At 36.8% G+C, this 14,368-nt stretch overlaps 1 protein-coding gene across 1 annotated transcript in view; it reads right to left on the reverse strand.

Annotated features, from left to right (window-relative positions):
• LOC115429602 (voltage-dependent N-type calcium channel subunit alpha-1B-like) overlaps positions 1-14,368 on the reverse strand; it is a 469,655-nt gene that overhangs the window by 451,981 nt on the left and 3,306 nt on the right. The window contains exons 2-3 of the mRNA XM_030149195.1: positions 12,974-13,289; positions 171-464 (exon numbers count right to left, since the gene is read on the reverse strand). Of these exons, the coding sequence (XP_030005055.1) occupies positions 171-464; positions 12,974-13,289 (610 nt within the window). The remainder of the gene's footprint in view (positions 1-170; positions 465-12,973; positions 13,290-14,368) is intronic.

Consider the following 14,368-nt stretch of genomic DNA (forward strand, 5'->3'; position numbering starts at 1 on the left):
AAATTTTAAATAAATAAAAATAAACTGGGGAGGATGTGAACTTAACCCCCCCAGGGGCCCTGTTGGATGCTGGATGTGGTGCGTTTGCGCGTTCCAAACATGTGCCGGAGCTGCACCTGCTGCGTGCGTGCGTGCGTGCGCGGTGCCACCGGTCAAAGGGGGAAGGATATGGCCACTCCGTGATCCGCTTGGCGTACTTCCTGATGAGATTGTCCTCACGGAAGATGAAGAGGGAGCGGTTGACGGTGAAGCAGTTCTGTTTGACGGGGTTGGGGTTGTAAATGGCCATAGTCCGGGCTCTCTGGGCCATCGACTGCTTGTACATCCTCTGGCCGCCCGGAGCGCCTCCGCCGCCGCCACCCCGGGCTCCCCCTCTGCCCGCGCCCGGTCCTCCTCTCCCTCCTCCTCCTCCGCCGCCGCCTCCTCCATAACGGGTGGGTAGATCATCTGCGAAGCGAGCCATTCTGGAAACGCACAAATCCAAAGAGGAAAATCCAAAGTGGTGTCAGTGGAAATGGAGGGGAGACGCATCACAACAAACGCACTTCATCCAAAGCCCAGCTGCGCGTTAAAGGAGCTCCAAACACAACAGTCGGCTCATTGGAAAACCGTGTTCCCCACATCCTTCCCCATTCCTTCATCTTCAGCAGAATGGAAATAAGAATAAAAGTTTGAGGAATATTCACTTCACAGACGCGCCGAACCGAACCAATCAGATCAGCCCCTTCTCCGACACAAATCCCGTCCGCATCGCGTCCGAACACCAGTTGAAACGCAACCAGGAGGGGTGGGGGGGTGGGATGGGGGGGGGTGTCGGTCCGAACCGGTCCGAGCCCTGCCGAGCCGAGAGAACCTGCTCAGGGAAAATCCCAAACCAATATCCACCAACAGGAGCGGTGGGTCCTCTCCGGTCTGCTGTGTGATGTGATGCTGTGTGTTTGGAGGCTGAGGGCTTTTATATCACCAACTCCTCACAGGAATAAGACGGTGCGCATGTGACCAGAACGGGCCTATCGGTGACCGGAGCGCGCGCGGCATCCCTCACCGGTTTGACGGTGAGACGAAACTATAATGAAGTTCACCAAGCAGCCCTGAGGGTCCAAACATGAGCGATAATCAATCTGTGGTTTAGTATCAACAGGGGAGATGTGTGTGTTTTATACGGAGGAGAGCAGCTGGGAAAGCACAGCAGAGCCAGACTGGAGCTGTGGACGTGGAATAAACACACGGACAAACACCTTAGAACAGGGCTGTCAAACTCATTTTATTTCAGGGGTCACATTCAGCCCAATATGATCTCCAGTGGGGCGGACCAGTAAAATAACACCAGTTTAAAAAGTAAAATTTTATAATGATCAGGTTTACGTCTACAAAGTTTCGTTAAAAATCTGATAACATGAACAACTTGAATTATCTTAAGAAAAACAAGTGCAATTTTAACAATATTCTGCCTCGGTTTATCAGTTTATCGTTTACACCTGTGCGTTACAATCGCACAAAACATTTAGTAACAGGCAGAATATTGGTAAAATTGCATTTACTTTTCTTAAGACATTTCCGTTTGTTCATATTTGTTCTGTTTATTCACGTTTTTAGTAAAAGTATAGTTTGGTAATGGAAACATTTTCATGTAATTTGACTTTTTTACAGCAAAAAAAACAAAGAGGATTTGGGGTTGTCATTATTTATAGGTTATTATGATTATATTTTATTGTTCTGACCCACTTGAAATCTATTTGGTCTGTATGTGTCTGTATGTGGAACCTGAATTAAAATGATTTTGACACCACTGATTGTTAATATCTTAACTGTAGTTTTTGCATTTCACAAATTTATCCCGCGGGCCGGATTTGGCCCCCAGGCCACGTGTTTGACGCCTGTGCCTTAGAATAAAGAAAATAAACAACTGAATAACAAAAATGGAAAAATTACTCTGCAGACTCCTCTCTGACTATAAAACATCTATTTACAGTGTGAATTTGGTGTTTTTTTATTAACCCTCTGGTATCCCGACCAGCAAGGCCCTTACTCAGCACCAAGTGTGCCTTTTTCGCACACTTCTGGAATAATGTCAAAAATTTTTTCAGTTTGTTTTTAATTCTTTTAAACTTTTTTCTTTTTCATCAATTTGAGCCGTAAATAAAAATACCAAATACTCAATAACTATCACATTTTTTAACCCTTTAAATGCCGTGTTTGTAATGTAAACAAACCTTTTTTTTTTTTTTTTTGGATGCAAAAAACGAAAAAAAAAATTTTTTTTCAATATACTACATAAAAAGTGGATTACACATTATTTGATTTTTGCAGCCTGGCATATGTCAACAATTAACTCCACCACTGGTTAATTTGCATTATTGTTTTTGGCACTAGGTTAAATGTTCAAAAATACTAGCATCTGTCACCAAGTGTGCGTAAAATGCACATCTATGAATCAAACTATTAAATATTATATATTGATTTATTTTTCTGCTCTAATTTGATTTTATTTTTGTAAATCAAGGTCAGCCCTAATCATACAGATCAAATGGAAGAAACAGTGCGTTTTAGGCACACTTGGGAGACTGATGCTAGTCTTGTAATTTTCTTTTGTTTACAATGTGCACATTTTAGTTGGTAGCCAGAATTTTAAAGCTCATGCAAAAATGAACAACTTTTGAAATCTTACCTTATTTAAATTGTGAAAAATAATATGAAGTTTTTTAAAACAAAGTGCAAAGTATGCCTAAAAGGCACACCCAGATACTGGAGGGTTAACCCACCAGTATCTCAAACGCTTTAAATACCATATATGTGACGTAAACAAACCATATTCTTTTTTTTTTTTTCAACATTCTATACTCTAAAAAATATGTTGTAACATGTCATCGTTATTGAGTTTTTCAGCACATTTTGGACGGTGATGTAAATTTAATGATTTCTGTGGATACTTTTGTTTTCAGTTGTCAAATAAATCTCCACTGAAGCAGCACAAATAGTAGTAATATCAGTAGTAGTATCAGTAGTAGTCTCAGTAGTATCAGTAGTAGTATCAGTATCAGTAGTAGTATCATTAGTAGTAGTATCAGTAGTAGTATTTGTAGTAGTATCAGTTGTAGTAGTAGTAGTATCATTAGTAGCAGTAGTAGCAGTAGTAGTATCAATAGTAGTATCAGTAACAGTCGTAGTATCCATAGTGGTAGTATCAGGAGTAGTAACAGTAGTGGTATCCGGAGTAGTAGTAGTATCAGGATCAGTAGTAGTGGTATCGGTAGTAGTATCAGTTATAGTATCCGCAGTAGTAGTAGTAGTAAAATCAGTTGTAGTAGTATCAGTAGTATCAGTAGTAATATCAGTAGTAGTAGTAGTATCAGTATTAGTGGTAGTATCAGTATCAGTAGTAGAATCCATAGTAGTGGTAGTATCATCTGTAGTAGTATCAGTATCAGTAGTAGTATCAGTAGTAGTAGTAGTAGTAGTAGTAGTATCAGTAGTAGTACCAGTATCAGCAGTAGTATACGTAGTAGTGGTAGTATCTGTAGTAGTAGTAGTATCAGTCATAGTAGTGTCAGTATCAGTAGTAGTATAAGTAGTAGTGCCAGTATCAGTAGTAGTATCAGTAACAGTAGTAGTATCTGTAGTAATGGTAGTATCAGCCGTAGTAGTATCAGTATCAGTAGTAGTATAAGTAGTAGTGCCAGTATCAGTAGTAGTATCAGTATCAGTAGTAGTATCAGTAATAGCATCAGTAGTATAAGTAGTAGTAGTAGTATCAGTATTAGTAGTCGTAGTATCAGTAGTATTATTATTATCAGTAGTAGTATCAATAGTATCAGTGGTACTACTGCAGAGGGCGCCACAGAGTCAGTCTCTGATGAGAACCATGGTCTGAAACATGTGCAGTCTACTCTCGTTAAACCGCCCGCCGTTATACCGCCATTTCCAGCTATCGCCATCCGCCAGCCCAGTTCCATGCACAAACAACACTTATACCATTGATTTCCCGACCGTTATACCGCCAGCGTGATTGCCATCGAGTACACATAAATTTTAACAATGCACTGAAACAAACGCGCCAGACGCTGATCGCGACAAGCTACGAGTAGGTCTACGGAACGGCCACCGTTCATTTATCGCAGAACACTCAGTAGGTCAGGATGTCGGGAAGAGGACGTGGGATTAAGCCAAAGCCTCAAGATGATGGGGTGTCATTTCCCAACACGGTATAATAATGCTTAAAATGTTTCCCCACTTTAAATGATCCCTTACAACATAACAGAATCAAGATTTATTTAGAAACGCAATTAGAACGGGTTAACGGAGGCAGCATAGACATCATATAGTAAAGACATGCACATTATGGACGCAACCCGTTGTAACGCCATTTTCGCTATACCGCCAATTTGGCCGTGAACGGAAGTTGGCGGTATAACAAGAGTAGACTGTAGATGTAAATTGTTTTCAGTCCTGTTGGTTTGATGTTAAACTCATGTTATTCCAACTCTTTCCTGTTTTCTGGACTTTCTGAACCACATAAACAGATCCAAACAGTAAAATCATCAGTAATCATCATAAACTATATATGAATCCACTGTTACAATAATCTCACACCAACTTCCCATTGCGTCTCCGAACTGCATCGCCTTCAAATATGCATTTTCAGGCTCTAATGCGACCATTCAAAAAAAAAAAAAATGTCACAGGAAGTTTATTTTTAACACTGCAAACAACTGAAAAAAAACCTAGATAATTATGGTCTGGTGGTTCATTTACAGTGAAAGGAGACATTGTGCAATTTTCCAGCTTCTATTGCTGTCATCTAGGACAGAGGAAATAAGCAGCCGTGGTTATGGCGTTGTAACTGGAATAAGATGGACGGCAGATAAAGACGTCCACAGACCTCTATAAATCAGGAATTAGCCCATTTAGACCCGCGTTAATTACCACTGGGAACGTTTGGTGGGTGGTGTTTACCGGAGACAGGGGTTATGCATCTCCAATTAGATTTAATGCAACGTCAAATCTGCTTATTTATTTTCTCAGATAATTGGAATCCACTCGTTTTGTTCGTTCACTCAACACAGTCTGCGGCGTTTTTGTGCAAAGCCCCAGTTTAAGAGCTGGATCGAGACCCAGGACCAGTGGGCTTTACTGGTCCAAGCTCCAGCAACAGAAACCGGAGGTGGGGTCTACTTCCTGTAAACGGTGAAAATGGGAATTCACTGAGGACACAATTTATGGATAATTACACAGTTATTTAGCCGACAGAAGGATAATTCCCTTCTATGGAAGTCCAGAGGGGCTTATATTAACCCTCAGATGGACAAGAATGTCTGGGGCCATCTGTCATTCAGCATCTTAAATTAAAAAGGAAATAAATAAAAAGTAAAAAAAAAAAAAAAAAGGTAATTTTACATTTTTAAATGTAATCAGGTCCAAAAACAAATCAAACGTTAGACAGGCCTATACACTGATCAGATATTAATCTATTTCATCAGATATTAGACGGGTCCAAACACTGATTAGATGTTTAGGTTCATCAGATAATAGTTGGGTCTAAACACAGATAAGATAGTATTCAGGACCCGTATTCGTAAAGATTCTTAGTGCTAAGAGTTGCTCCTCGTGGCCAAATTCTAAGAAAATTCTTAAAATCATGTTTTCTTAGAATTTCCCTTAAAAATGAAGAGTAGATCCTAGTAAAGATAAAAGCTATTCCTAAAGAATCCTAGCCCTTCAGAGAGCTCCTAAGGTGAGATCTGTTAAGAGCAGGGAAGAGGACTTTTAAGGGGAAGAGGAGTTCCCTTAGCAGAGGACAAAATGGCCGACGGAAGAGGCAGGAGGGATACTCTGCAAACACTGGATGACTGCGAAATAATTAAACGCTACAGATTGCACTGTAAAAAAAAACAAAAAAAAAACTGTAATATTCCAGCAGCAGGGGTGCTGAAAAAATACTGTTAAATAGTGGAAAATGACCATCTCATAAAAATACGGTAATTTTCCATCATCAAAATACAGTTTTTTGCTCTAACTTCACATGAAATTTTGCATATTTTTTGACTTTTTAATGTTTAATAAAGAATATTTACATGTATTAAAACAATCAAATTACCTATAAATATATATACAAATAATTTTCAGTGAGACTCAGTTGTACAATCCACTGATAAAAACTGTATTTGGACAATTTATCAGTGCTTATACATGTTATACATTCACAAAAATACATTTGTTCAACATTTTTGTTGTGAAACCTCCCGTAATTACACAAGATATTTGTCAATTAACAAACAAGTCTTGTTAAACTTACAGAACAAATACTTCTTTTACGGATAATTGTCAGTAATTTTATCTCGTTTTATTATTTTTTTTACAGTATTAAACTTTAAATTAACAGCTTAATCTCATAAATAGAAAAGAAATATTTGTGAAGTGGTGATACATTTGCAAATGTATTTTAACTGTATTTTTCTGTGAAGAAAGGGAAAAAAAATTATTTTAAAAAATTTAAATTTTATGGTTATTCACAGTTACAGTTTTTTCATGTTATTTTACATTTGACATGTATAAATCACAGTCTATTTTTGTAGTTTCATTGATATTTTCCTGTATCTTAAAAATACAGGAAAAATCTGTAAAATAAACAGTGAAAATTCTGTTAAATTACAGATTTTTTTTTTACAGTGTGGATCGTGCAGGAATCATGTTTGTGGTTGATCTCATTAGAGATGCTCTTACTTCTCCAACCAAACGCCACAATGCAACACCACCCAAATGAAAGTCATCACAACACTGAGGTATTTGGCAACAGGGAAAATGCAGCAATGCAGTAGTGATGAGTTGGGTCTGTCCCAACCCTCCATCAGCAGGGTCATCAACCTCCTGAGGCCGGTCAGCAATCATAGACACTGATGAAAGCTGAGCCACTTTACCCTCGTTAACACCAAACTGAATTTAAATGTTGAAAGTTGAAAGTGCAAAAATTATCAGCATGCCAATTAATATGAGCAAATAAATAGAACTATCACTGTGAATACTGTGCCAGTGGGCCTGAGGTTTTTCACACATTTGTCGGATAATTTTAAAGTATAGCTTACCATTCATTAAACAGATCTTTTCTTTTATGTGAAATGTTATTTTACAATTACACAGTCTTCGTAAGATTTGATTCTATGATTAAGTTTATCGATTTTAGGGTCCATTCCTTGCCCATTATCACCAAAAGTATATTTTTTTTCTAGCTTTTAGGATCAACCAATCACAGCTTTTGAAATGATGACTCATACCTAGCAGCCACACCTCCACACTAAGATAGGAATTTCTGTCCATTCCTTGCTCAGAGTTCTCTGACAGTGTTCTGGAATCACTCCTAAGCTAAGACTCCTTGCTAGGAATTTTTAGGTGAAGTTAGGAGCTCTGTGAGAGGATTCTCAGAATCTTCAGGAATATGGGCCCAGGTTCGTCAGATATTAGACAGGTCCAAACTCGGATCAAACATTATTCCAAACACTGATTAGTTATTATTCAAGTTCATCAGATATTAAACAGGTCCAAAAATGGATCAGATATTAGACAGGTCCAACCACTGATTGCATAATATTCACATTCATCAGATATTAGACATATTCATAAACAGATGAGATAATATTCAGGTTCATCAGATATTAGATGGCTCTAGATGCGGATAAGATAGTATTCCGGTTCATCAGATATAACACAGGTCCAAAAATGGATCAGATATTAGACAGGTCCAAGCACTGATTGGATAATGTTCAGGTTCATCAGATAATAGATGGGTCTAAACATGGATGACATATAATTCAGGTCTGACAGATATCACACAGGTCCAAACACTTATTTGATAGGAATCTGGCTCATCAAATATTAGACAGGTCCAAACACTGATTAGATAATATTCACATTAATCAGATGTTAGATGGGTCTAAACACGGATGACATAGTATGCAGGTTCATCAGATATTAGACAGGTCTCGTCACTGATTACATAATATTCACATTCATCAGATATTAAACGGGTCCAAATACTGATTAGATAATATTCAGGTTCATCAGATATTAGACGGGTTTGAACCCGGAGAAGATAGTCTTCAGTTTCATCCGATAACTTGGACCAGATATCATTTTGAATCATCAGATATTAGATGGGTACAAACACTGATTCAGTCCTATTCAGGTTTATCAAATATTAGACAAGTCCAAACTCTGATTAGACAGTATTCAAGTTCAACATTAGACAGATCCAAATGTGAATGATATCGTCACGTCCTAAAAGCAATGATATATTAGACAGCTCCAAACACTGATTCAGTCATATTCAAGTTCATCAGATATTAAACAGGATCAAACTCTGATTAGTTATTAGTCATGCTGATCAAATATTAGACAAGTCCAAACACTGATTCTACAATATTCAAGTTCATCACACATTAGACAGATCCAAATGTGAATGATATCGTCACGACCCAAAACCAATGAAATATTAGAGGGCTCCAAACACCAATTCAGTCATATTCGGCTAATCAGATATTAGACAGGATCAAACTCTGATTAGTTATTATCCAGGATGATCAAAAATTAGACAGGTCCAAACAGTGATTCTATATTATTCAAATTCATCACAAGTTAGTCAGATCCAAATGTAAATATATTGTCATGTCCCAAAACTGATACTAGACAGGTCCAAACATGGATCAGATATTATTTTGATTCATCAGATATTAGACGGGTCCAAACACTGCTTCACTTATATTCAGTTTTATCAAATATTAGACGGGTCCAAACTCTGATTAGACAGTATTCAAGTTCGTCACACATTAGACAGATCCAAATGTGAACGATATCATCACATCCCAAATCTGATGACATACTAGATGGGTCCAAATATGGATCACATATTGTTTTGATTCATCAGATATTAGATGGGTCAAAACACTGATTCAGTCATATTCAGGTTTATCAAATATTAGACGGATCCAAACACTGATTAGATATTGAACAGGACTTTTCCATTTTACTTTTCCCTTACTGTTTTGACTGATAGAACTTCCTGGAAGGACTGAACAATATAAATTATCTCTGTAAATATCAACAAATGCACTCACAACAACATTTCATCTTAAAATTTGGTCATCGATACACTAGGGATGACATCCAGAGGAAAATTGAAGCGCACTGTAAACATCATAACCTCATTTTCAATTGTCTGCGACCATTATTCAAGTCAGTTATCGTTAAAATGCCATTTTCCACCAGTCTGAGAATGAAAACCACATGTGACATTCACCACATTGCACTCAGCTACATTTACATTTCTATGTCACTGTGTACATGTCAACACACTCTGGTGTCAAAACGACAATTCAACATGTCAGTCCTCGCATCAAGGCTGGTCCTCGGGATGTCAATCATTCTCTGTAGGCGGGACTTTACCGTCACGCCAAGATAAATAAATAAATAAATAGATAAATAAATAAATAAATCACAAAGCTACTGTGGAATTATATTTTCATTTTGAGTTTCACATTCATTTTAATATAGTCGATGGGAAATGGTTTTGTACATGTACATAATTCAAAAGTTAAACATTCAATAAACTATGACTAGTATTAATTTAATCCTAATACAACCTCCACTCTTACTTTAATCTCTTAATGCAGGAGCAAATGACAAATGTTCACAAACCCTGTGGAAATATTAGGATAAACTCTGAAAACACGCAGTCAATCTTCTCATAAAGCAGCTGTTGTCATTTCATACAGGAAAAATTAATGTTCAACCATCAAATCAGCCATAATTCTATAAACTCAGAACTTCTGCAGCTGAAGCATGAGCAGAAATGTTTTAGATGGGACTGAAGTGCCATCTAGTGGTTAAGGTCGGTACTGCAGCTAAAATGGGAAATCAACTCTGATGTTTGATGTTTCTTATTTGTACAGCAGCTGCAAAACAAGTTAAGCCACTGGTAGGGATGTAACGATACGAAAATTTCATATCTTGGTTATTGTGACCAAAATTATCACGGTTATCATTATTATTGCGGTATTATTGAAACTGTGCACAAAATGTTCAAAAAGCACTAATACACACACTGAAATAATTTAACTAAGTTGTATTTAAAAAATAAATAAATAAAGTAAAATAAAATAAAATAAAATAAAATAATAGGCACAATGTACCTTCTGTTGGCAGAAACATTCAAATATTAACCCTTAGTGGTCTGAGCCTATTTTGGCAGTTTTTCAGTACTTTTGATTTTGCCTTTATGTACTATATACACAAATGTTTACTATACCCATGTTTGGTATCTTTTTTCAGCACAACTTCATCTATATCATCTGTCTATTATTTTTTTCACTTTAACCTACTATATCAACATAAAAGGCCAGAAAACACAAAAAAATATATAAATTCCAATTTGAAAATTATATATAATTTATTGCATAAATAACACACATATGCTTAACGAACCTTTTCAAAGACTTTAAAAGTGAATATTGGTTCCAAATATTAGGTACAGAAAATCAAAATTGTAATAAATTAAAACTATACTCAAATATTAGACATAAAAACATAGCTTTTACATAGGGTCTTTTCCCCTAAAAGTGCGGTAATCACACAGTTATCATGATAATTAGAATTTAAACGGTAATACTAACCGTCTGCAATTTTACTGCGGTTTATCATTGCACCGGTAATCGTTACATCCCTACACACTGGTGTCAAACATGTGACCCGTGGGCCAAAACCGGCCCGTCAAAGAGTCTAACACGGCCTGTGGGATGAATTTGTGAAATGCAAAAATGACAACATCCAAACCCAGGAACTCTTTCTTTTCCTCCATCATCAGGCTCCATAACAGCTGACAGAAGTCTACAACACCATACTGACTGTTTACAGCAGGGGTTTCCAACCTTTTTTGGCTCATGATCCCATTTTAACATCACAAATTTCTGGCGACCCCAGACATTCAAAACGGAGACTTTTTTTTTTTTTTGCTAAAACTTGTTTTTGATCATGTAATAGCTATACTATGTTGCAAATAAACATTAATTTTAGACGACATTTACTCTATACCAGGGGTGTCAAACTCATTTTAGTTCAGTTCCACATTCAGCCCAATTTGATCTCAAGTGGGCCGAACCAGTAAGATAACAGTGAAAAAAGTAAAATTACATTATGATCAGGTTTACATCTACAAAGTTTCCTTAAAAATCTGAATAACATGAACAACTTGAATTGTCTTAAGAAAAACAAGAGTAATTTTAACAATATTATGTCTCGTTTTATCAGTTTATTGTTTACACATGTGCGTTACAATCACACAAATCACTTAGTAAAAGGCAGAATATTGGTAAAATTGTATTTACTTTTCTTAAGACATTTCTGTTTGTTCATATTTGTTCAGGTTATTCACATTTTATAAACATTTTCATGTAATTTTACTTTTTTGCACCATTATGTTGTCATTATTTATAGGTTATTATGGTAATATTTTACTGGTCTGACCCACTTGAAATCTAATTGGACTGCATGTGTCTGTACGTGGGACCTGAATTAAAATGATTTTGACACCACTGATTTTTAATATCTTCAGTGTAATTTTGCATTTCACAAATTCATCCTGCGGGCCGGATTTGGCCCCCAGGCCACATATTTAACACCTGTGTTGTAGCCTCTTAAGCCTGGCTGGCATGATGTCAATGTGAAAAAAAAATAAAGGAAGGTCCGCGCAACCAGTGAGCTCCCAAACCATTTAATAGTGGCGTCTAATCACAACACGTGACCCGCGTTATATGTCATAACAGAAAAAAATATTAAAACTTTTCAAACATATGATCAATTGTAAATGATCAAGAGTCACACATTTCAAAGTGTCCACAAATACAAAATACACAGGTGTTTTATATGCAGGGTCCGACCAAAATAGCACGTGACATGCAATATACGTCATCTTAGAAGATCAGAAAATAACTTGTAAAGCCTAATCATACGTAGAATCAATCATAAATCATAAAGTGTTACAAATGTCTACAAATATACATGATTTTTAATGATCAAATTGCTTTGCACTCATATTTGTAAACAGATATTAATCAAATTTCTACAGGTCCATGTAGTTATACTGTCCATCTGAATGTGGTGACCAACACCACAGCATGTGTGCACGGTTCTTATTAACAAAAATACAAGAACAGATTTACAAGAGCAAAAACAAAAGAAAAATTGTTTTTAAGAAGTTTACATTGGGCAACATTGAGATACATCCAAATAGATCATCATATATAATCACGTATATTTGTAGACATTTGTAACACTTTATGATTTATGATTGATTGTATGTATGATTAGGCTTTACAAATTATTTTCTGATCTTCTAAGATGACGTATATTGCATGTCACGTGCTATTTTGGTCGGACACTGCATATAAAACACCTGTGTATTTTGTATTTGTGGACACTTTGAAATGTGTGACTCTTGATCATTTACAATTGATCATATGTTTGAAAAGTTTTAAGATTTTTTTCTGTTATGACATATAACGCGGGTCACGTGTTGTGATTAGACGCCACTATTAAATGGTTTGGGAGCTCACTGGTTGTGCGGACCTTCCTTTATTTTTTTTCACGTTCTACTTTTTTGGGATCCTGCACACCTCTAATTTTGGATGTGCGTGTCGTTCACCTTTTTTCATGGCATGATGTCAATAACATGTTTGGTTTTTTTTAATAACTGAAATATTAAATAAAAACTTTTAATTATAGAAATTGCAAGAACACAACCTCACTGGGTCCTTTTTGACCCACCTATGAATCGAAGGGTTAATTTTGAAAATGATATGTTTTTCTTCTTAAACGTTAACCTTTTAAATAAATTCTGTACATTTAAAAACAACTTTTCATTTCAAGGATTTTACTGTAACTGAGTGTTTTTGGAGATGTTTACGGCTAAGGTTTGTACTCTTCGTCTCACCTGTGTTGCCATGGCGTCTCGTTCAGGTGTTCGTGCTTCCTCACGATTTGACATACGCCATCTCTCCGCCGTCTGCTCAGTCCGTCCAGGCGTAGAACCGTATCGTACCCGTCCGGGTCCCTGACAGGTCTCCACGGAGACTCCCCCTGGTCTCTCCCCTCCGCTGAACCCGGCTCCTCCTCCTCCTCTTCCTCCTCCTCGATGATGGCCTGCTTCCTGTGATGGAGCTTCCTGTTAGGTGGTGGCGCCCAGGTGTCCTCGTACTCTGCGCCCAGCGTCAGCATCCGCCAGGAGCCGAAGGTGGCGGCTCGCATGGCTGAAATAGACAGGAATTATGAGGGGGAATGTAGAAAAAAAGTTAAAAACCCGTTCACCATTCAGACCAGTTTGTGTAAAATATCATCACCTATAAATGATGACAACTACACATTTTGCTCTTGTAGTGTAAAAAGTACGCAAGATTAAACTGTGAAAATATTTACATTTACAAACAATCCAAACAAATAAAGGTGTGAATTACCTGAAAAAAAAAGACATTTCTTGAGAAAAAATAAGTACAATTTTAACAGTATTATGCTTCAACTTATCATTTCTGGTGGTCAAACCAGACTTAAAGATGGTTAAACCAGACTTAAAGATGTTGAACCAGACTTAAAGATGGCTAAACTAGACCAATGTATAGTAAAAACCAAACAAAGTGATGGTTTTAACAGACTGAAAGTTGGTAAAACTAGTTTAAAACAGTAAAAGTAGACAAAAAAATGGTTAAAACAGCCTAAAGTTTCATAAAACAAGTCTACAAGATTGTAAAACCAAACAATTTGATGGTTAAACCAGACTTAAACATGGTTAAACTAGACCAGGGGTCAGCAACCCTGGTCCTAGAGAGCCACTATCCTGCATGTTTTAGATATATCCTTCTTCCAACACACCTGCTTCAAATGATCAGCCTATCATCAAGCTCTGCAGAAGCCTGATAACGACCGTCAGGTGTGCTGGAAGAGGGAAACATCTAAAACATGCAGGATAGTGGCTCTCTAAGACCAGGGTTGCTGACCCCTGAACTAGACCAAAGTACAGTAAAACCAAATAAAGTGATGATTTTAACAGACTGAAAGTTGATTTAAAAAAAAAAAAAACAGTATACAACAGTAAAACTAAACTAAAAGATGGTTAAAACAGCCTAAATTTTGCTAAAACAAGTCTACAAGATTATAAAACCAAACAAGTTAATGGTTAAACCAGACCTAAAGATGGTTAAACTAGACCAAAGTACAGTAAAAAAAAAAAAAAAAACACATAAAGTGATGGTTTTAAGAGGCTGAAAGTTGGTCCAAAAATAAATAAATAAATAAACAGTATAAAACAGTAAAACTAGACTAAAACAAGGTTTAA

The sequence above is a fragment of the Sphaeramia orbicularis genome, chromosome 12 (genome assembly GCF_902148855.1).
Source record: "Sphaeramia orbicularis chromosome 12, fSphaOr1.1, whole genome shotgun sequence".
NCBI lineage: Eukaryota > Metazoa > Chordata > Actinopteri > Kurtiformes > Apogonidae > Sphaeramia > Sphaeramia orbicularis.